The sequence below is a fragment of the Carassius carassius genome, chromosome 6, assembly GCF_963082965.1.
Source record: "Carassius carassius chromosome 6, fCarCar2.1, whole genome shotgun sequence".
Taxonomy (NCBI): Eukaryota; Metazoa; Chordata; class Actinopteri; order Cypriniformes; family Cyprinidae; genus Carassius; species Carassius carassius.
In genome coordinates, this window is record NC_081760.1 from 6,839,283 (window position 1) to 6,864,444 (window position 25,162).

The 25,162-nt window shown below is 34.6% G+C and overlaps 3 protein-coding genes across 4 annotated transcripts; 1 reads left to right on the forward strand and 2 right to left on the reverse strand.

The window, feature by feature from the left end:
• Positions 1-223: 223 nt before the first annotated feature.
• Positions 224-1,709, forward strand: LOC132141836 (group XIIA secretory phospholipase A2-like). The gene is made up of 4 exons (XM_059551501.1): positions 224-637; positions 734-810; positions 979-1,144; positions 1,314-1,709. The coding sequence occupies exons 1-4, from the start codon at positions 418-420 to the stop codon at positions 1,430-1,432; spliced, it is 582 nt and encodes a 193-aa protein (XP_059407484.1). The 5' UTR covers positions 224-417; the 3' UTR covers positions 1,433-1,709.
• A 450-nt stretch (positions 1,710-2,159) lies between these two features.
• Positions 2,160-7,538, reverse strand: LOC132142298 (store-operated calcium entry-associated regulatory factor-like). Of its 2 annotated transcripts, none has more exons than XM_059552072.1 (6): positions 7,312-7,538; positions 6,576-6,754; positions 6,043-6,499; positions 5,590-5,743; positions 2,792-2,883; positions 2,160-2,612 (listed from the first exon to the last, which is right to left on the reverse strand). In XM_059552072.1, the coding sequence occupies exons 1-6, from the start codon at positions 7,382-7,384 to the stop codon at positions 2,587-2,589; spliced, it is 981 nt and encodes a 326-aa protein (XP_059408055.1). In that variant the 5' UTR covers positions 7,385-7,538; the 3' UTR covers positions 2,160-2,586. The 2 variants fall into 2 exon arrangements, with proteins under 2 accessions (XP_059408055.1, XP_059408054.1); XM_059552071.1 differs by having other exon boundaries at positions 5,590-5,746.
• A 1,919-nt stretch (positions 7,539-9,457) lies between these two features.
• LOC132142299 (sodium/potassium/calcium exchanger 2-like) lies at positions 9,458-24,755 on the reverse strand. The gene is made up of 10 exons (XM_059552074.1): positions 24,577-24,755; positions 21,087-22,146; positions 13,872-13,907; positions 13,672-13,780; positions 13,492-13,566; positions 13,001-13,077; positions 12,756-12,890; positions 12,198-12,287; positions 10,630-10,796; positions 9,458-10,545 (listed from the first exon to the last, which is right to left on the reverse strand). The coding sequence occupies exons 2-10, from the start codon at positions 21,993-21,995 to the stop codon at positions 10,296-10,298; spliced, it is 1,848 nt and encodes a 615-aa protein (XP_059408057.1). The 5' UTR covers positions 21,996-22,146; positions 24,577-24,755; the 3' UTR covers positions 9,458-10,295.
• Positions 24,756-25,162: the final 407 nt, after the last annotated feature.

Sequence of the window (25,162 nt, forward strand, 5' to 3'; positions counted from 1 at the left end):
TTATTATATTAAGTAAGCTTTCAAAAGATTAACCTTAAAGTACGTTTTTTATATTTATTTTATTAAACAAACATATTTATTTACTTCTTTAAAATGCTAGTGCTCTTCTTCATTTGATTTTTGTAGCTGTACTTATGTCTAGTAGGTAGCGGAGATACTGCAACCTCCAATAGTAAAGTAGTAGAAGAAGAACTTTGCTCACATATAAACCGGTGCTTTCTCTGACGCGTTCTTGATTTATTAGTGCGTATTTGTTTTTATACAGTACATTTGAACAGTTTTTATAAGTAATAACAACATTATTTTAACGGCTCTATTTAAGCATGTCGGTTCTCTTTTTGGAAACCTAAGTAAAATAAATCTGCTACTTTATACACAGACTCTAGAATCAGGCTGTGAAGTGGGACTTGTTGAACTATGCCCTGTCGAGTCATCAGCGTTACACTGCTGCTCTCTGCTGGGATACTGATTGATCTGATTAAAGGCGATGGGTTTACTGAAGAAATTAAGCCCCCAGACTGGAGAAAGACCTTAAAATCCATCCGGAATGGGGTTCATAAGATAGACAAGTACCTTAATATGGCTTTGGATTTTATCGGAGGTTCAGACGGACGGTGTATTTTTAAGTGCAACGACGGTAGGTCAGTTTAAGAGATTGGACATCAATAACAGAAACATTTTGTGAAGAACTCTTCATATGGTTTAACTGGTAATGGGATTTGTCTCTTTATAGGCTACACACAGGTTCCTCGTCCCAATTACAAATTACCTCCACCGAACGGATGCGGCTCCCCTCTGTTTGGATTTCAGGTGAAGACGATAACATGGAGTTACTTACAGTGTTATACAGAAGCTATTACTCATACTGCTGTATTGTGGCTTTCACTCATCTGTAGTGGGAAACTGAAGGGATTGCTTCTCTAATTTGAATGTTGCTTTAATACTCTCTGTTTTGACTTGTGTTGTGGTTGTCTGCAGATTGATATTGGGATTCCATCTATGAACAGATGCTGTGATGAGCACGATCTGTGCTATGATACTTGTGGGAGGGAGAAAAATGACTGTGATGAGCAGTTCCAGGTCTGTCTGGAGTCCATCTGTAGTAATTTACAAATGACTCTGGGCTTGTCCCAAAGTGTTCAAGGTAAGTTCAAATAATTTAACGTTGAAGGCCGACCTAATTGTATGCATTTAACAAAAACAGATTATATTTGAACTTGGCAGTCTTTTTAACAATTTGTTCATAATTTTATCATTTGCATATCTATTTAAATTGCTGAGACCTACCCTTGAACCCATATTTGATTTCGCAGCCTGTGAATCAGCAGTGACTTTGCTCTTTGATACTGTCATGCACTTGGGATGCAAGCCTTACCTGGATAGCCAAAGATCATCCTGCATTTGCCAATTTGATGAGAAGAATGATCTGTGAACAGTTAATATATTAATGTTGACGTTTGATTTCATGTTTTGGTCTCAGGGTGAAGCAAGACACAATACAATTAGTTTCTTTGCTTTGTATGTGTTCATTGCAATATCAAAGAAAACTGATTTTTAATTACACAAGTTAAATTATTTAATATGATTATAAATATATACTGATGTGCCTTTATTACACAAACACACACACACACTACATGTATAAAGATTGTAATATGGGATATTATTGTGTTATTGGATAAAATAAAGATTTTTTTAACCCCAAAGCATGAACACTGCCTGAAGTGACTTGTGAAAACCTTGATAAACCTATCATCTGAATCAGTAGACATATATGAGGAGTTCATAGGTTCAGGATGAGCATGATAATTGAGACAAAATTTCACAGTAACTTCACTATTATTAGTAAATGAACTAGGAATGGCAAAGAATGGTCATAGCAAGAAGAGCTTCAACAAATCAGAATTTTAATATTAAAAGCAATGAGCAATAGAGTGAGCCAGTGAATATATTATTCACTGCACACTGTATTTTCACAGGATACAGTATGTCTTAATTATGTCCAGTAACAACTATCTTTAAGATACTCATAAAGAAGTTTTAAAACTACTATATTTTACATTAAATATATTCTATCAACCAAAATTAATATTGTTTTATACATTTTGGCCATATTAATAGATAAAAAAAAAAAAAAAAAAATTATATATATATATATATATATATATAAACAAGCATGGCACAATAAGGCAAGGAACTTGCATTAAGCATGTAAATAGGAACCATTTAGATTTAATGTTGACTTCAAATAATTACTGAAATATATTTTAAATATTTCTATAAAAAAATAAAGACCTATAGAATTTAATACGTGAAGTTTCTTTTGAGAAACAAATAGCATTAAACACTAAAACAGTCGGATCAGTTGTTTTTGGATGGTATTTTCTGTATTCACAGTTAAACCTAGAATGAAAGAACAAAGGTTGTTTTAAGATAACAACAACAAACAAAAAAAACAGTGAGTAATAATGTGCTACATCTATTAGAGCAAAGTCTGTGCAATAAATGAACAGTATGAAGAAAGCATTGTAATTCTTTGTAATGTGCCTGTTGATCATGTTCAATCTGAGAACTGAGGTTGGTGAATCATCTTCTTTTAGTTCCTCCAAACCCTGCACCACAAAACACACCGTAAACAGATCTCATCTCCAAAATACACATATAAATAACTTATAATGGCTTACTCATGGCATTATGCAGCCCAGTACACAGTGACATTATATGAGGGAATTGTACTTTGAAATAAACAAGAGCACATCTGACATCTTTAACTATACTTGCTGTAGTTTACCTGATACTGTCCGTGTTCCTGAGCTTGTTTTTGGTGCTGGAGAAGGTCGGCTGGTGTAAGATGGTCCTGCGAAGCCCATGGATGGCTGGCGTCTAACATCAACATGAAAGTCAGGTGAAGATTGAACTAGAAATGACTGCCTTTAGATTTACTTTAATACTACAAGCAGATCCTTTCTTACCAAAAAGGTTTGGTACCAAATAGTACCAAATGTAACTGATATACAGAACCAATATTTATCTACTGTTATGAAGTAAATAAATGACTGAGTGAAGAAAGAACATACTTCACTTTGGTTTTTCTTATTTTCAGTCATCTTTTTTTAAAGTGTTGAAAATTAGTCTTTCATGTTAAATTTATCTTTATATTACAACAAAAACATTTTATTTATAAAAAGCATTGACAGCAACAACACTAATATTAACAATAAGCAAAATAAATGTAGAATGTCTAATGTTTTCAAATGGAGAAAAAGGACAGGAGTCATATCAACTTCATTTTAAACTACCGTTTTAATAGATTTATAAGCCGTTTAATAGCTATAGTCAATAATAATTCACTGGATAATGCTAATTCACTGAATAATATTTTCTGGAATCTTGGAATATAACAAACAAAACATCATATTTTATTGCATTTCTCAACTGGAATGTTACATCAAAATTATTAATAATGTTTTGTCCTTCTAGATTATGAAATGCCTGCTGACAGTGCGGTTTATCCATGCAGTTACACAGAACTATACTAAAACTAAGATTGCTCGCGGCAATAATAAATAATTTCCATTGAGTTGTATTTATTTAGATGTTTATTAGCAAAATGATGGTTATATAGTAAATGTTAATGCAATTTAGGGTGTTTTAAACAAGTAAATCATCAAAACATTTAAACAAGTTACATCAACCCGCCGAGTGAACACAAATATGAAAGTGCTTCACGAGACTAAAGATGAGCAAATTAACAACAGACAGAAAATTTAATTCAGTGCTTTTTTCCCCAACATGCGCTCGTTCATGGCTGTATTATTTAACTCATGCAAAATTACATCTTTATTGGGAGAGGACTTGGTGGATTATGTAACACGACTCTGTGAGTTGGTCTCTATTTCTTAGAGCCAAGCTGCATAAACTACATATCAAGTATTTATGTAATGCATCTAGTGCATAACTGGTTGTCATGTTAAAGGGGTGCTATTATGCTTTTTCACTTTTTCAACTTTAATTAGTCTGTAATGTTGCTGTTTGAGCATAAAACAGATCTGCAAAGTTACAAAGCTTAAAGTCCAATTCAAAAGGAGATATTTTATTTAACAGAAATCACTTTTCAAAAACAATATACACTATGCAACGAACGACTCGTTTGGACTACAACTCACATATTTTCTGGGATTTGTGATATCACAAAGATTGACGAATGGGATGAGACCTGGTTGAGCTGCACTAGAGAAGACAACGAGTGTTGCCACTGTGTCAGAGACGCGCTAGTGTTCCCAAGACAGACGAGCTTAGAATGGTTCCAATCATCCCGGTTTAAATCGCGCTCAAATTTATTTGATTGTGGCGCAATATTTACACTGAAGTTTGCAGTAAGCTGCCCTGGTGAGAGGCAGGACATTTCCAGACCAGGCCCCGAGTGCTGTCAATCACAGCACAGACTGACCCAGCTAACCAATCACAGCACTTCTCGTATTCCAGAAGGCGGGCCTTCATTTGATACAAGAACTATTTGAGCTGTTCATGTCAGACTGGGGAGAGAGGTATTGTAATAATGTAAAATATGTGTAAAAGAATGTGTTTTTCAAAACAACCTAGCATGAAAGTCTGTTCTAGTACACCACCAAAACAAAATCAAGACTTTGTAAAAGAGCATAAAAGGACCCCTTTAAATTAGGTTTAATAACTACAACAAATCAAGTACCTGAACGCCGTTGTTGTCTCATCTTGCGCTGCAATGGCAATCCTGTGCGCAATTCTCAAAACCCCCACAATAGCGCCGTTTATCGATGAATCCGATATTACAAAACCGATATCCGATTATGGTAAAATGCTTAAATATCAGGGGAAATATCGGTAAATCAATATATCGATTGATCTCTAGTGCAAAGTGTATGCAGTTCCAAAATTTTATGTGTGGTTAAATGAGTACTTCATACTGTAGAACAGAGATTATGACTGATCAACAATGACAAGTTCGATTTATTTTGGAAAACATGACAGCCTGTATTACACCACTTGAGAATATGATCACTTACTGTACTAGTCTTATGCACTGTATCTTATAATTTTTTTTTATAAGAATTTTGTATAAGGAACAATTTATTAGTTTATTAGCATGCATATAACTAGCATTTTGACTGTTTACTAATAAAGCACAAATTCTACATGACCTTATTCTACATCCTTAATCCAACCCAATACCTAAACTTAACAACTGTCGTACTGACTATTATTAAGCAGTAATTAGGAGTATATGAAGTCGTAGTCAATAGTTAGCAAAAACTGAGAACTGTACCTTAAAATAAAGTGTGACCTGTGTTTAATTCATTTATGTACTTTAGTCATTCAGGAATGTAACCAATGTGACATTTTGACTTGACTACCCTTCTAGCATTTTACATTTTAGGGATATTTATCTTTGACTACTTTAAAAAAAAATTGTTTCCGCATTTCTTTTCAGACCTCACGTTTGCTGAACTGCTTTATCAGGAACTAAAAGTTCATTAAAAAAATGTAGCCTTGAAACATTAAAGTGCTTGCTATAAGTAAATGATGTGAGAAAACAGTATGATGCTTGCTTACCTCTGATTGCCAAACAAATATCCCAGAAGTCCACCTGTGCCCATTCCAGTCCAGAATCCACCCCCACCACGTCCACCAGTGAAACCAGTCCAAGAACTCTGAGGTCTGGTGTACGCATCAGAAAAGCCGTACCCAGGCCTTGAGCTAGACTGATCTGCTGAGACAACCCACAAAAAAGGAAATATTATACAAATATTACGGATATTTGGTTACTTTTAGACTTTCAATGCCCTCACTAACCCGACTAAACTGTTTGCATAATTCTTTCAAAATAACTTATTTTTTGTTCCACAGAAAAAAAGAAAGCCGTACAGGTTTGGAATGACATGAGGGTGAGTAAATAATATAATTTTCAGTTTTTGGGGAACGATCCCTTTAAATCTATATCAATGAAGAACGGACAGACAGACAGACAGACAGATAGACGGATAGACAGATAGATAGATGGATTACGTGAGTAATATTCTGGTTTGAATCCAGGCGGTGTTGGCCCCATGCCATGACTGTTATCCCAGGTCCTGGGGTATCCCTGGGATCCTTCTGCATGGTAACCTTGGTGGCCGTGAGTAGGACCGCACAGAAACATCTTGTATACCGCATATGCCCCCAGCAAAAGGAACGCTACCACTATAAGCCCACCCACTCCATCACCAGACGGGCCGTTCTGGAAGGGATATTTCTTGTTAGACTGCTGATAATGGCCTCCTCTCTGCTGTTGCTTTTGATTGGAAAAGCCTTGGAAGAAGCCGTGTGTGTTCTGATGCTTCCCTTCTGCTGTGAGCTCCAGTGTGTACTCCAGACCACATGAGCCTCTCAGCACATACGCATCACTGGGACTGGTATAGCCCTCACAGGAGACCTCCACACGCCCAAACCTGTACGAGTAGTCCATGTCAGCTTTGCATTCCCACTACAAAGAGGGAGAGAGTAATACTATGAATAGTTTCTAGGCTTATTATATGCAAGAGACAATTTTTGCACCTTACCTGTGTGTCTATGCCATCTGATCCTCTGTTGTAACACTGAACCACCTCAAGAACAAGTGATCCACAGCCAGCTGATCCTCCAACACACTGCAGCTGTGGAACAGGACTGGAGCGACGTGCAGTGGTGTAGCGTCCTCTGTAGAGGGTGAGAACCTGAACATCACGCAGTAACACTGCCTCTGTTGCAGGAAGAAAAGATTTTATTATTATTTCTATCTATCTATCTATCTATCTATCTATCTATCTATCTATCTATCTATCTATCTATCTATCTATCTATCCCCCAAAACATCTGGTATCACACTCGACACCCTCTTTAAGATACAAAGATTTTATAAAATATTTCATTTATATTCATTTATATTATACTTAAATATACAGTATATATATATATTTTTTTTTTTTACTGGTTTGCACTACTTACTATTTTATATTTTATTTTCTTATATAAACATTTTATTATCACTTTGGCCACACACAAGATTTTGTATCACACAAAAGCACCAACCATCCTGTATTACAAGCATTTACATAATCTATATATTTTTTCCTTTCTTCATATTATTATTATTACTATTCATTACATATACACATATATATATATCTTTATAGATAGATAGATATTATATTAGCAACACCTCCCAAACTAATTTTGTATTACACAAAGGTCCTATCTGTCCTCCCAGTGTAATATATCTGATTTTATTATGTTTGTTTGTTTATTAATATCTTTTACCATCATTCCAGCATCCGATGTGAGGCACAACCAACAGCAACAAGTGCAGAAACAAAACTCCAGAGCTCTTCATTCCTCCAGTTGTGAAGAGAAATCCTCTTCTGTAGTCTTGTGATGGACTGAAATGTCTCACTCTAAGACACTACGTGGCTTTAACCAATAAGTGAAAATAAAGTTTGATGTAAACAAGTGTAACTAGCCGGTCAGTGAAACGTCATTCTTTTCACACTTCCTCTTCCGTGTTTCTGGTGAAGTTAAACAGATGAGCCTTTGAGACATCTACTGGCAGGTGACTCCAATTACACACCATTAACATCCAATAATAAACCCAAAAAGGTTTTAGACTGACAAAATGTTGAGAAAATGCAAGTTTCTGTTGTAATAGTAACTTTTGTATCCTCAGTAAAAATATTAGTTACCAATTTTCCATTCGAGTTAACATTAACTTTTAAATCACACGCTGAACAGCTGTAATCTTACTTTATGACTATTTCTTTATTTCATAACATAGAAATAACCATTAGAGATGACTGTATCTTTATATAACATTATAAAATAATGTAATCTCTTCTGTGATATGTATTGTTGAATCTCACAAACAAATATTTGTTGGGAAAAAAAAGGATTAAACCAAGACAACATTAACTTCAGCCGAATTTTTTGATAGTCCCTGCCACGTTAAAATGTATGAAGTTAAATTATAATGTAACTCACAAATATATAACTTGTTTCATCAGCTTGCAAGTTGAAATTTGTTTTTGTGTTTCTCAAATTTAACTGATATTTCCTCTTTTTCTTCTTAATTATTATTATTATTAATGTAATATTAATAATATATCATCACAAATTTGGCCACTCTCTTCAATAATTTTGTAGGCAATTACATAAAATTGTATTAGTAAAATGTTATAATCACAAAGAAAGACCAAAGTATTAATTTCTCAAAAGGTTGTTTCACATCACAAAACAAAGTTTTCTTAAAATTAAGAAATTGATAAATACAAATATTTCAAGTAGTACTGCTTTAGTGGAAGTTTAGAAATAATTTTATTTTGTCCATCACTCATGTAAATACACAGAAATTATGAATAGATAGATACATATGTGTTTTACTAAGAATAAGCTGTTTGGTGCTCCATTCCTTTAGCACTTTCACTTCCAAATTTCATCACATCGTCCAAAATTATTTAAGATAGGAATGAGAGATACAGGAAGGGATGTTTGTTCATTAAAGAGTACTGCAAAGTGTGCCGTACAGATCTACTCACACTGACACCAGCTGGCTGCTTTGATAACAGTAGAGTCTGTAAAATAGTCTAGACAGATGATCATGATGATGAAGACGATACAAGAAATGAAGCTTTTGCTATAACTGATTGTGTACAGAGAGTGATAACTGTTTTTCCTCTGCAAGCCGAGAATGTCTTGCACTATTCATTCATTCATTGGATTTCGCCAAACAAATCACACCAAACAGAATAAACATATAAAATATTGCATTTACAAATAACAATTAATGCGTTTACTTATATTAAATAAAACGAGTGCTCCAAATCTTTTGAGTTGTATACTGATTATTTGCAGTTCTACACTCAACAAATAATTGCGCTTAAATTTAAGACTTATGTATTGAAATTGCATATACAATTTCCCTTGGATTACACAGACTTAAGATAAACTAATAAACTTAATGTATGCATATTTGTAAGTCAAATATAAATGAAAAGAAAAACGTAAGATTTCTGCACTAAAAAAAACACACAAACATGGCATAGGTATGACTATTAAATAATTGCATTACAGTATTTGATTTAATTTTTTTTATTTCAAATAGCTTAGCTCAGCATAAATCTGTTCATCATGGAAACAATTACATTTATTCTATTAAAAAAGTAAGGACATGGTTAAAATATGGATAGCTATGAAACAAGCAATATTCAGTTAGTTAAAATATGTGAGGTTGAAACAAATCGGATTTATTGATAAATATATATAACTGGTTATTCTGTATTTTTATAGTACAATTATTTAGTACTATAAAATGCATTAGGACTATTACAGAAATCTTGTTTCAGTTTGCTTCATTTACAAATGACAGACAAAAATGCTTCAGTGTCATTTTATTATCCCTAAATTAAATTAGTTTGAACCATTTTCAGTTTTTATGTTGTACATTTTTTTCATTATTGTTTTTTAGTTTAATAGTTTTAATTAGTAAATTAAGTAAAACATTTTGCTTTGGCAACTAGCTGAAATTTCAGTGAACATTTATTTCAAGTAACTTTTTTTTAATGATAAAACTGTGTAATCCAAATGGATGAAAATTTGATATGCTATTCAAATACATAAATCCTACATTTAGTCCTTAATTATTATTATTATTATTTTTTTTTTTGAGTGTAGACTTCTGAAGACTATGTCTACAAGTCTATTCAATAAATGATATGATATACTCAGAATGAAAATGCTCAAGTAACAACCAGAAAGGACCAGTGTCTAGACAAAACAAATATGGAGCTTTGTTTCTTCAAGTTGTTGTGCAACACAAGGCTTATGATATCATGAGCTTTAAAGCACAGTACCAAGATCTTGATTTATATATTATTGCATATTTGCAGCAAAGGTCCTTTCCTGAGTCTGTAGACATTCCCCATAGATGTCCACATCTTCATTGGACGTGGTGTCTCCTAGCTCTTTATGTCCAGCCTCTTCATGCAGCATATTAAAAATGTCTAAAATCTACAGTACATCAAGTCTCCATGTACTGCTTTGGAGAGTGCATACAGAATAATGCACTACTTTCCCATAACAAACTACTGCTGGAAAGCCCTGCTACTCAGACTTCAGTGGATATAAAGAAGCAATGCCACAGCGCAGCTGCGGCCGAGCTCCCATGTTATCATTCGGATGCCCTGGAGTGCCTTCGGAGCTATAAAGAAGAGCCCGTTCCCAGAAAAAGAACAACGGCGTGCATGATAAAGAAATCAAATGGAGACTGGGCAGATAATGATCTTGTCCTCCAACATTACGCTGACAACCAGGAACACAAAGTAGAGCAGGAACATGAGGAAACCAAGCAGCTTGCTCATCTTCCACTTGCACACAGCGATGGAGATGATGACGAAGAGGAGCATGAGGAAGAGCAGAACGATGGCACAGAACAGGCCGTTGCTGCTCACGGCCACTGAAGTCAGGTCGTTCATGAGCGAAAAGAGTAGCCATGGAAATGGCAAGCTGGGGAACAGACACAGGGAGATGTTTTAGAAGTAGGTCGTAAATAAGATGATGATTATTGTGTTAATGATGAAGATCTCTCACCCTACAGTGATGTCAAATATGTTGGAGCCGACTGAGCTGGAGACAGCCATGTCGCCGAGACCCTTCCGGGCAACAATGACACTGGTGATGAGATCAGGAATGGAGGTACCAGCCGCTAGAATAGTCAAACCCATAATCTCCTCTGTGATTCCAATAGTCTCACCAACCTATGGGAGAAATTTGCATTGGGGATTTAATGTGCTCAAAAATGTACAAAAATACCATGATAAAACAGTGTTGAACTTGGTGTTAGCCTCAGCTGTCATCAATGAACAGTAGGAAGGAGATCCTATTAATTTATTATGATTTTAGACCATTTTGGTGTGAACTATGTTTACCAAGGTACATCTTTGTAAGGGCAAATTAACACTGCAAAAGTAGGCAGTAAAATTATTTTGCCTCCTAAGATCACAAAATCACATTGCTTCAGCCAAATCACATCGATACTTTGTCGAAGATGCAATCCAAGAAATCACTGCGATGAGCTTGGTTAGAAAAATCCATCCATGATGACAGAGGACGGTTGAAGAGCGTGAAAAGTTTTCTCATAAATATTTATTTATATACTTTAGTAACACTTATTTGTATTTTGAATTAGCTTTTATTTTAATATTTATAGTTTTCATTTTAATTGCAAGTTTTAGTCTATTTTTATGTGCTTTTGTAATTTTTATTTTAAATATCTACTTTTTTATTTCAGTTTTAGTTTTTTATAAAACAAAAACTAAACAAACAAACAAAAAAACAGTGAAGGCAAGTGACTAAGTTTACTTTACTTTTTTAAGTTTAGGTTTATAATCTAAAATGTTATCTTTCAATTAACAATAAAATATTTAAATCGTTTTTTGGGGGGGTTTACATGACAATAACAGCCCTTATATACAGATGAAAAAAAATAATGTTGTAAATCTGCTGAATTTTAGACATGGTACCATAGACATGCAAATGTAATTTTATCCTGTATTGGTAAGGTTATCATGTCAAAGTACCATGGCGGTACCTTTTTAACCACATCAACTCTGGGGACCCACCGGTGGGTCCAATATTGCATATGCCTAATTCTCAAAAAATCAAAATAACAGCTCAGGTTTATCATCTGATCCAGTACAATCCAAAAAGTCCAGGGTCAGATGTATTATGGAAAACCTAAAACATCTGACTGCAATGGGTTTAGATGAGTTTCTACAGAGGGAGCTATTGCAGAGCTAAAGAACAGTTGCCTCTAAGGGAAAAGACAAGAATAGCTTATTGGCTTTGGGATTTGGCTGGTTGTGAATGTGCAGAGTTACAGATTTACAGCAGTGTTATAAGTAGAGATCAACCTTCACCTATGACTACCTCACACTGAAGAAAACACTCCTCTTTCTCTCACAGTTCTTTGTGGTTTTTTTGGACATACAGTATCAACTACAGTATACATAATTTCAGAGCAGAACAGTAACATAAAAACATTGATGAAAAAAATGCAATATAACAGAAAAGCGTGTGAAACTGGTGTGTGTGTGTGTGTGTGTGTGTGTGTGTGTGTGTGTGTGTGTGTGTGTGTGCTATTGGTGAAGATGAGGTACCTGATGAGCCCACCACACCATCAGGTAAGAGAAAACAGCAATCCAACTAATAGATCCCAAAAATGTAACCGGAAAGAACTTTTTTGATGTCTGTGGAACAAGAGAGGATAGAGGGAATAATAAGGAAGAGATATCATGCTATTCAAATATTAAAAAAACACAAAACACTGTTTGTTTCCACAGCCTGAAACTGGGCTTTAAAAGACACTTTGTTCAAATTGTTCATTGACACTGTTATTGAACTAACCTGAATTAACATTAAGCTACAAATAACAGGCTGCTAATCACTGAATTGAACTTGTTTCATAATGAACTAACTTGAGCTGAATAATTTCACTATTGTCTTGTTAGAGCTGCTTTACAGTAAAGTTTGGATTTGTCTAATATTTGATGAAGTCAAGCTACTTTGAAACAGTTTCTATTGTATAAAGTGCTTTACATAATTAAAGATGACTTGACAATTACACAAAGTTGTGACAATGGCAAGATCTGAATTAAATATGTCAGAAGTCAGTTTTACAAATGTAAAAAAAAACAACAAGAAAAACTCAATCGTACATCTCTGCGGACATCCGGCAGTGACAGCCACAATGGAAATACGATGGGAAAGATGAGGACGTATGTTGCTCGCTTCCTTGCTGTGTCCGGCCAAGCCAAGCTCAGAGGCTGGTCTTCATCGTCGTCCTCCTCAGCCTTTGAGATAAGAACCATAATAACACGATGTCAGTCAGTTGCCTTTGATGTTTTAATATTTCCAGTGTATTTGAATATATCAAGTTGATCTAGTTGTGTTGCAACATCACCTCAGCTCCAGCACTGCCATTCATGGGTGGAGTGACTTCTACCTCCACATTAGTACTGTTGGGAAAATTCTTGTCAACTAAAAAAACAAAACAAAAAAAAAAACTTATGTAATGATGTGATTTAAGCACTGAAATCCTCATAAAGCCCAGCACTATCATCGGATTTTAAATGCTTGTGATAAAAGTAAATAGTAAGTGTTTATGTGGCTGTAGTAATTAGACAGCAGGAAATATAGATATGACATCTCCAAAGAAAAAACTTTGTCTTTATAATTATAATTTTTATAATATAACTTTTAGAGGGTCCTCATTAGAAAATCCATTCCTTTTCACCTGTTCAGCTTTTGCAAACAGTGTTGGAATGGAAAAGCCACTTTTCAGTGGATAATAGTCCAATCTTACAGCAGTTATCCCGATTTTGCACAGAAATATGTCACATTACAGAAGTAAAATTGGTAAGGAATGCTGTTACACAAAATATTCAAACTTACCAACACCATTGGCCTCATCTTGTTCCTTTTTTCTTGCGATCTTGTGCAGAATCGATGCCTTTTCCTTGAACTTCCCTGGAATATTTAACATATTTTATTAATAAGACTTCACAAATCTGTCTATTAGCAAGTCAATGTGAGAGTATTTGTAAATTTGGAGTGTTTGTATTTGCACATTACCGTCACTGAGAGGATCGAGTGTGTGGATCATTAGCTGGAAGATGCTGTTTCTCATGAGGGTGTTGTGGAGGGAGGCGGAGCTTCCTCCTCTCTGGAGGCGGGGTTTAGCCTATAGGGAAAAAAAGAAGAAATGCATTTTGATATATCATTACATATATAATGCTGATAAGAGAGCACTGTAGGTTCCTGATGATGCTTACCGAAAGTTTATTTTCATCATCTGCTGCACTGATAACCTTGAGAAAAAATGAGAGAAGCAAAACTCAGTGAATTCTATAAAAAGTAAAATTACATTTAAATTACTGGAAAAAAATAAATAAATAAAAAAGCTTGGGATATTCTTAAAATTAACCCACACCTTAAAACACAACTTCTAAAAAGCATTTTTAAAGAAGTTCAAAAAGTACTGGAAAGTACAGCAACAACACATCTGATTACAAAGCACAAATCAGTCACTTAGTTCCATAGACGATGGATTTCACCTAGTGGTTAACAGAAAATACAGGCTGCAAGTTTCAAACCAAGTGGACAGTAACTGTTTTATCACAACTAAAGTGCCTGTTGAAGGATACACACACTTGATTCTCTAGATTCTGTTATGGCACGAAGGCTGCAATTATTATCATTTTTTATTAAAAAAATACAGTAATATTGTCAAAAATGATTACAATAGCTGTTTTGTGTTTTAATATATTTTAATGTAATCTATTCCTGTAATAGCAAAGCGGAGTTATCAGTTTTCAGCATCATTACTCTAATCTTCAGTGTCACATGTTTCAAATATGCTGATTTGGTGCTCAAGAAACATTTCTTATTATTATAAATGCAGAAAAATAATTGAAATAGAAATATTTTGTAACATTATGAATGTATTTACTGTCACTCTTGATGAATTTAATGTGAATTTGCTTAATATAAATTTTTGCCTTTTTTATGTGTAGAGTGGGAGTTTAACAAAGACAAGGGGATTTTCAAGGCCAGCTTGAAAAAAGATCAGCTCAATCTGTCCCCAACATGCAGGTAACCAAGAACATGTTAAGCTGTTACACAGCACAGCTAAGGCCTAGTAGTTCTGGTTTGCTGCTTCTACATGGCTCTAAATAGCACTTCTTAAGTACTGTATAGAAAAGCCAATCATAGAATTTTGACCCACCTTCCAAATACCATCAATTACAGTTTCTAAGAAACCACTGAAGGTAAAAGATGAAATCACTCCTTACAAAATCTGCCCTACAAATCTCAAATATGTCTTTAAGAATAGAATAATAGCTGTATGCAAGGTGTTAAACAAAACTGTTGAACTAAAACTTACGAGGAAAGGTGAAACCATTATGATTTGAATCCATCATTAATTTTTACAATTAATATACATTTTTAAAGCAAAACAAAATTATACTTTTTGAATAATTACAACAATATGATTTTATTATTATAAATAAAATTATATTGTTGAAATTTTATTCCTGTAGTTGTGGTGTGGACTGCACTATTGTCTTACAGTTTTTAAAATGATATACTGTAGTTACCGAAACTACTATAAAGGGAAAAAGCTGTTTTCCCTCAGAAATTGCTTGTAAATTTCACAAATAATTGCAAAGAAATGACAATAACATTGAAACAAATGTGAAATTTTCAGGCAGAAAGACTTAAATAGTGTTCCAATACTCTTGTTTTATTAATCTTTGAAAAACCATTTCTTACTGTTACATTTTACTACCATCATTGGCGTTTTAATGCAGATGCAATACTGTCATGTTATAGAACTCATTAAATGAAAATAATGTGAACATCCTTTAAACATTAAGCACCAAACGGTCAAAATTTGGACTCAATGAGACTAAACCCAAGACCTTAAAACCAGACTTTCAAAGATAAAAGCTAAATCAAGATCAGTTAAACTACAAGTGTTTAAAGCAAAGAGTTAAAGAGATAAAAGAACTGAGGTGATGCCATTTTTAACTGCATTTATTTGACAGAGTAGGACAGGTATTGCAGGGACTGGCCCCTTTGGAGCTTTCCATTCATCCATCTTTTGCCACACTTTTTGTCAATCACTTGAGCCACAAGTCAATCGGGAGTTGCAGGTAAATTACAATACTGATGGGCTTATGGCACCACACCACTTGGCTAGCAACTAGTCCATTTTATGCTTTTAAGAGCCCTCCACAAAAGATTTGGTGACTAGTAAAGCATCTACCATAATATAATGAAATGTTAGCTATATACAGTATAGTAACATACAGAATAGCCTCCTCAAGGGCACACTGGTGATTTGAACCTGGCATTGATCATTTGAGTTATCAGAAGAGATATTATAGCACTAACCAAGACCATAAACTCAAGCCAAAAGACCCAGAAAAAGATTGGGTGCGGGATTAGGACCGATTTTGTTTTGACCTTCAGTTGTCTGGACTCTGGAGAACTACCATATGTGTTGCAAAAAAAAAATATTAATAATTTATTACAGATGTTTCACCAGGCATGCACACACTACTCAATAGCTTAAAATCTAACCTATCAACATCATGTGAAAATATTAGAAAATAAACAACTGACCTTGTGATTCTTAACCTTAAATTCTACACTTTTTGCATGACTAAGAATTGATTGTGGGGGGAGGATGGAAACTACAGAAATTTTTCCAGCAGTGCAAAGCCAGAGCATATTTACCAAATCCTATATAACTTTGTCGTCTCGTTTGATTTGTACCCTTAAACAAGACAGATGTAGCTAATGAACTTTGTAGACTAATAGTTTAGCAATTAGTTGGACCAATTAGCATGCTGGATTCTCACAATGACACCATTACAGTACTAACTATAGAATGTAAAGAAAATGGACATACAGGAACTTCTACACTGTGAAATGACTAATTAATTCTTAAGGGAAAAGTTTAGTATATTAATTAATTTGTTATTTTTAAGCAATCATGCTAAATTCTGACTTTTGCATCATTGGTTAAAAATAAAAATCAAACAGTATAAAATTAGATAAATAGAGTCACAAAAGCATCGAGATACTAATGTGATACATCATGATACTAATGAAGATAATTCAGCATGATGTTACAGAGACTGATGATGCTGAATCATCTTTCTTTTAAATGAATCCAGCAAAATATCCAATTGAACATCAAGCTGTGTATTTGAATGTATTTGAACACCATCCATGCAAAACACAGACAGACAGACAAGTTTAAAATAAAACTAGTCATAAATCCTGTGTACATCATTCCAGGTTTAATCATATGGGTCATCTGGGAACTTGAATTGCCTCTACAGTGTGTCTTAGCAAGGGTCCTGTAGTTAACCAGAACGCAGGCAAATACACTAAAGAGGCTTAAGGTGACAGGTTTAGATACAGAGACAATTTTAGAGACAGAGGCATTTAAGGATTCACAAATTAACTCACACAACACATGACACCAGGTTCTCACACTCTCACCTCTTTACTTTTCATAAATATCCTTTGAAATATGCCAGCACAGATTTACATATTACAAACTAGAAAGTCTAAGTTTCTTAATTCAGTTACTTTTAATAGGTGGGATATTATTATTATTATTTTTGATAATCCATTTTACTTTGATATACATCACAATACAGAAGAAAAGATCTTAAGTAAGTAAAATTTAGAGTCTAGTTCATCTTCCAAGTACTTCTTAAGGGAATTTCTTCAGTTTTCCTTTCCAGAAACGGTTTTTATTATGTACACTAGTATGACATTAAGTACTAGGAACTTTAAGTATTTATATTTATTTATGCATTTAGCAGACACTTTTATGCAAAGCGACCTACAGTGCATTCAGGCTAACACTTTTTACCTAGCATGTGTTCCCTGGGAATCGAACCAATCGACGCAATGCTCTACCACTTGAGCCACAGTAACAATAAAATATAAAAGTATATTACGGATGAACATCTGCTTTATCACTTAAAAGTCATATCCAAATTTGCTCTTAATTTGCTGTTAACTATCCATATAGCGAGCAGCACTGAGTAATTTATAATTCAAAAAGTGTCAGAGGAAAGTCTCTATTGCTGGACAGATAGTGAAAAGTATTGTTGTAATGTTCAATATTCCCTCAAAAGTCTACTTCAGAAGGCAGGTCACATCCCTAAGCACTAAGAGCCTTTTTGGGTTGGCGTCACCCCTTCTAAGCAGTTGATTTGGGATTACAAAGGATTTCAGGTTAGGAGTCATAAACTGTAAGCAGAAATAAAGTTATCCACCATGTTTCTGAAATCTACATTAAACACTAAATTACACAAAGATCTTAATGCGGAAATGTATCTGACAACGTGATTCAAAAAACCTGAAGAATTTCCCACAATACTCTATATCTGAGTACAGGTTTAAAAAGAACAGGACACCTGTCTATACTTAGCAGCACTAAAAGGATCACATCTTATTGGATTAGCCCGAGCTTCGGCTAAAGGAGCAAAGAGCACATGTACCAACCTCCCAACACCAACCCCCGTCTCTACCACTGTTCATTTCAATTTAAGAAGTCTCTCTTTATATCAAGCCATTTTTTATTTCAATCCAGAATGGTGACAATCCAATGTAATGTGCTCTATAATGTCTTCTCCTACACCCATTTGTTTGCATGAAAAGGATATCTATTTAGTTGTGTTAAATCAATTCTGAATGAAACGTGGGACATTTACGAAATATTGAACATTTTTACAAGCTATCTGGAATCATATTTCCCAATGTACTGAGGTGACAATCCAAAAAAGCAATCAAACAGCAAAGAGCAATCTAAGACTAATGAATGCGGGTTTAAATAGGTAACATGCTAGTAATGGTGATCAAAAGTAATGTACATGCCCCTGGTGCATCAATTAGAAGCCTATCAAAACAGCATGGTCCACTGATTCACCTGTGTTACAGGACAAACTGCAAAAACCAAATCCGTCTCCAGCTGTCTGAATGGAACACAGGAGGTTGGACAGATTTAACTGGCTTCATATGGGCCTCTTAAAATATCAACAATACATAATACCACTAAACCGATACCTAATTGAGACACTTTTGGGCAGAAAAAGTCATGCTTAAAAATTTCAACATTTCGCTATTTTATTTTTTTTATTTTTTTTAGCTTTCAACCAATTGGACCCAAGGTCATTTTATTAATGTCTGACAACCAGAAAGTGTCTGAATACTTATTTTCCTTGTATCTGATTTGCACAAGTGTCTTTTTGAAAAGTTTGAATGAAAAGTGTGCCACTTGGTTTAATGTTTTGTCAAATTTTATCCAGTGCAATGCCATTCATACATGTGCTAATTTGTCTAAATAAATTTTCGGGGTCACTGTAAGTTTTCATCAAAGATTTATTATAAATAAATTATGAGATAACTGAGAGATGATGGAAATATAATACTCATATGCTGCAAATACTGTACAGTTATGTTCTTTGTGCCTGTCAGATCTATGCTTATGAATAACGCTTTGTTTGATAGAGAAATAACTTCTAAAATGTTCACACAGTTGTTGTTTTTGGTGTTTGTCCTATAATGGACACACACACACACACACACACACATTAAACAGTTAAGTGAACAGTTATTATGGATCTTAAGAATCCACCATTTTTTAGCACTTCCTAATCCTAATCAGTATTTTTATTTTTTTCCCCCAGTACAAATACCTAAACATCTCTACAACAAAATAGCAAAACTGCAATTAATATATTTTATTGTTCTTTCAAAACAAAATTTTGTTTTAAAAGTAAATGTAACAAAAAATTTTTGCTTATGCTTAAAACCTCAAATTCTCATTTAAATATATATTTATGCGATTTTGCTTCTAAACTGCATTTATTTTGTTCAAAAAATGTATAAATGATTTACATTTGGAAACAAGACAAAATTCATGGCTAAGACTCACAAATGAACATTTTAATAGGAACCCCGGGTATTAAGATTTGTATGGCTTAATATAACGTATATGATGCCTCTTCCTGAAATATGAAGTAGAAAACCCATGAAACATTTACGTTATTTTAAAAAATCCACCTTGTTTTATACATGTATTTTGAATTATAATAGACTTCAATGGGTTGAAGGTCCTAATGAGATGTTTTCACCCTACCCTATCTTTTGAACCGGAGTACACAGACGAAGAGCTAACCGTGTTACCTTTCCAGTGTGATTATGTCATGCATTACACACATCACGGAGCTAGTGTAATCTTATAAGATTAGCATTTGTGGTTAAACAGTATAAACTTTTTTTTTTTTTTTTTTTTTTTTAAATGACCGATTGTTTCACTAGATTAGACCCTTAGTCTTGGCTGGGATTGTGTAGAGCCCTTTGAAGCTGTACTGAAACTGCACTTTGGACCTTCAACCCATTGGCCACCATTTAAGTCCATTAATGTTTTCCTCAAAAACCGTAATTTTTTTTGTAAATGAAAACAGTAAGACATAAACCTTCTATGATTGGGGTGAGTAAATTATCAGGAATTTTCTATTCTGGAAGTGAACTAAACAAACTTTAAAACCCAGGGTTCCCTTTAAAAACAAAAGGCTAACTGTGCCAGGAAAAGACAAAAATAGATATCTGTCCCTCTTGAGATATCTGGTTGCTGAAAGATAGATTTCAGCAAAAAGATAAGTAAAAGATTTGAACAACTTTCTTCCTTTACATCCTCATTTTTCTACTTTTGCGGTCTCTTTCTGTTGTCCGTCTTTGTCTGTACCGCAGGGGTTCTAGTCTTACTCAGCTGATTGTGTACTCAGAGGAGTGTTGTCTGCTCTGTCCAGGTGACACCTGATATAATGCCTAATCCAGCTCAGAGAGGTGATAAAACTGTCTGTGTTCTTTTCATCGGGAACGCTGATTCTTAGCCAACAGTTGGGTTCTGCTTCCGCTGTTGTTGCAATCAGCTCCCTTGTTCGGTTATAAGTGCTCAAGACCACTAAAAATTCCCAAAATGCACAATAAAAACCGGTGGGCATCAGCTGCTCACTACGTTCACATACCAGAAATGTCGTCATGTCTTTTTAAGTCATCAGAGGATGAGTGCAAATGTAAATTCACCTAATTTTCACTCTTTTCAGTCTATATACTTAATGTAAATGAAAAAATTAAACTGGGAGTGTTGTGTTGACACTACATATTAATTGTTTGTGCATTTGAAATTAATCTAGACAATCAAAATATATATTAATATTAAATATTATTTACTACTACTTCTATTAATAATAATAAATATAGAATATCAATGTATATATTATATTAATTATTTTATAAAGTACAAGTCCTACAGCACTCTTGGAAATATGTTGAGGGCCTCCCGGTTGAAACCACAGTGATATACTGATTTCTATCAGGAATGGAAGGAGGCATGAAGGAGAATTCCACCTTTGACCTGGGAAGCAGATCTCATCTGGAATAATGCGACTCACCTTAGGAGGAGCTTCAATGTCGTCCACTTGATTCCTGAGTAATTTAGTCTTGATTATAGTCTCTACAGTCGCATTGTACTTCATGAACGTGACATAGCTAGCGTAACAGAGTAACAGTCCAATGCTCTCAACATAAGTTATGTAGTTATCCAGGAAGAAAACGATAAGCATAATTAGTCCAATGATATAAAAGGTGACGTCTCTGAACAGAGGCCACCAGGTGAGGTGGAGAATCTCACGTGAAAAGAGAGCACACATCCCGATCACGAACAAGATGTTGAAGACAGCAGAACCCACGATGGTCCCGATGCCCACATTGCTGTGTGAGATGAACACACCTATCACAGAGGTGAAGAGCTCGGGGGCAGAGCCTCCAGCGGCCATGAAGGTGGCACCCGCTACATCATCCGAGATCTGCAGTTTTTCTGTGATCACGGTGAGGGCGGGGACGAAAAACTCATCACAGACGATAGCGAGGGCAATGAACATGTACATCATGCCGAACATATGCAGCACAACTGCACCTTGCCTCCTCTCCTCCAGTGTGAACAGATCCTCGGGATAATCTCCCTGGTTGTGCTCTCCTGACGAGGCCATAGCGATGGGCATATCTGCTGAAACATTGTGCTCTTCGTGAGAAGATAGGACAGTTCTGTGTGGCACTGGTTCTGCAAGTCCCTCGTGGTTGGTGAGAGAAGTGAGTGGCGCCCATCTTGGGAATGGGCCCAAAGTGAAGGTAAAGGCACTCCAAGACATGAACAATGTGAGGGCAGAGATGCTCAGGATAAAACCAAAAATCCGTGAAGGACGTAGTTTCCTCCTGACATGCTGCAGTCGGTGACGCTTGCTGTTCTGCTCCAAACGTGTGCAATCTGACCCCAATTTGATGCTGGGGAATATGGGATCCATGTTTGATGGGCAGCTTGGGGGTCTGGTGGTCTGAAATCTATGGAGCCCCGGGCATGGTTACAGGCCAACTCTACTTAAACCTGACAGGAACAATGTACTCCCCGATTCCTCGCAGGGTCCAGAGTCTCTAAAGGCTTCCTCATAATAATCACTGAAACACAACATATCACAAGAGTGAGAAAAAGTTTAGAATTCTCTGGATCAGAATAGATTTGCCTTTTAAAATTCTGTTGTGCCTTACAAATTTTGGATTAAAACAAACATAACTGAGAAAAATGACAAAATATCACATTTCAGTATGGCTAAATGGCATGAATATTCATTTTATTTTTTTATCCTACTTCATGTAAGTAGGATTAACATAACAGATGCTTTCCTCAGCCAATCCAGTAGCTGACTCTCAGTCAGCTTGCTGCAACCTGATCCCACACCTGTTCCTTATGGCTGTTGATTGTTGATTTAAAGCAGCACTGATGACTTCTGCTTAATACTATCATTAAAGAGATAGTTCAACCAAAAATGATAATTCTGTTATCATGGTGTTCCAAACCTTTCTTTTTTCTGCTAATATATATATATATATATATATATATATATATATATATATATAATGTTGGTAACCAAACAATTTTAGAAAATAAATAAATAATATAAAATAAAAATATTAAATATAATAATTATTATTATTCTTTCCTTTATTATAAATGAATTATACAATTAATTATAATGATATTAATTATAATAATAATGTCTATGATTAAAACAAACAGAAAAAAAATATTCACATACAGTCATTGTGCGGAAGACATTTTATCTAGCAGAACTTATCACTTCAGCAAACACTCTCAGTCATTATGACTACAGGCTCACTAATCGGTGATTAGGTTGTGATTAATCGGAAAAGTTAAGGGCAATGACAGATGCTGTGATTTTGGATGGCACACATAACATGCTCTCCTTTCCAGCATAATAGTGTCATTGAGCTGGAGGTCTAATCAGTGTGACAACTGGACTATGTTACCAAAGCAACAGAGGAGCTTAAAGGGATAGTTCACCTTGAGTTGCTGGTCCCCATTGACTTTTTTTTCATAATATGGAAGTCAATGGGGACCAGCAACGGACTCTTCTCACTTCTCTTCTATCTAGATGTTATCATTTTGTATCACTACCTAACAGGATAAATATTTATTTGGACTAAACATAACATCTTTTTAGATCACTGATACATCAAATCATATTAGACACCTCACAACATAAAGTTATCATTCTCTCTCTCTTTTTTTTTTTTTTTTGGAGGCTTACAAGTAACCATTTGAGTCCTAAAAGAGAATTTCACACATGATTACCAATCTACAATAGCCTAAATCACTGAATGATATGATTGAATAAAGTGAGTTACAGCTATCATTTCTAACAACTGGGCTCCGTAGTGTACAATGGCCCAATATCTAAATATAACTGACCGGTTCCATAAGATGACCAAGTGCACAGCTCTAAAGAGAGCCAGATTTGTTCTGATCTGGCATGTATAGGTTTTAGGAGGACATGTGCTAAAGTGTCTAAACCAATACATAATCACTGTAATCTGGCAGACATCTTACACAATCCATACAATCACAGTAATGATACAGCAATAATTCATTCACACATATCATTATATTAAACCACTAATCTATGGGTTTTGCATTGCTTATTTCTCATATAAAACATTAAAATGTCCATAACAAAATACATTTATTATTTAAAATAATCAAATTAAGCCACCAAATAATATAGTTCTGTAGAGAGACTGATGTCTTTAAATGCTTTGGCAAGCAATATGTGCTTACTGTATTGGCTATATAATATTGGCTATTATATGGTTCCAAACATGGCTCATCCAATCAGAATTTACAGTCAAAACTAACTAAATAAATGTTTTAACATCAAATATTTTAACTTCTCTACAAGTTATGCATGGTATTTGTGCATATATTTATTTATATCCATATATCCATATAATTTATTTATATCCATATAATTTATTGCACAGACCGAGAATATATATATATATATATATATATATATATATATATATATATTCAAGCACAGAAACTGCTTTTTTATATATTTACATTTTTAAAACTCTTCCTCTGAAGAGTCCATCTGTCAAAGATTTAATCGGATCTATAGGCCACTGTTATCCTGATTTACACGGCCTTTACTTTTACCCCGACTCACAGTATATCTCAGCACATATACTGTATCACACACACTTAAATATATTTATTACCAGTGATCACATCTGCATGATAGGAACATTTAGAAATCAGTAACCAGTTGAATGCACATGTATAGTAAATGAACACCATTTGCAACGGTCACCTTGATTTTGAGATATATTTCTAGAAGTTGAAATGGATAAATAATTAATTTTTGATTAACTGAAAAGATTCACCTTCTGACTTTCTTTGCAATGCATGAGATTTGGCTTATATATCTAATACACTTACATGGAAATGATTTATCAATAAATACTAAAAATAGAAACACAAGAAAACACATAGAATGTCAGAATATGCTACAGAATGAATGAATTTACCTTTGCATCTGGTAGTTTACTGTGGATGGTGAATCCTCCAGATGAATCCACAGACTTATGGACACCAAGCACTTGCTGTTTCACTGTCATGGATCAAGAATGCTGCTACTGCTGACACAGGTTAAAGGGGAGGTCTGATCTTTCCTCCCTCCCCCGTCTCACTCTCTCCTTCCTTGCCCCATCCCTTATCTACTTGTTCTGCCCTTGACAAGTTGGGTACAGTACACAACCTGCAATAGTGTAAGGAATACATAATGCGTCAATGCGTTTTTGTTTTTTAATCATGATCAAGATTTTATGTTCAAATTTATATGAATGTTTACAGGAAACTGTACCTGGTCACACAAGTTAAAAAAGTATGTCAACTACTCGTATTCCACTTGAAAAGACACGTTATGCTCTGATTGAACACAGACATTATTATTAAATAATGTATCATTATTTCAGAATGAGTATGCTAGAGACGGTTGAACACACTAAAAACAAATCAAAATAAAATTACATATTTTCCCATACTCATATATTTTATAATCTCATCACATCAGGTTTGAAGGGAGATCATCCCACTCTTGCAGGACCTAAAGCT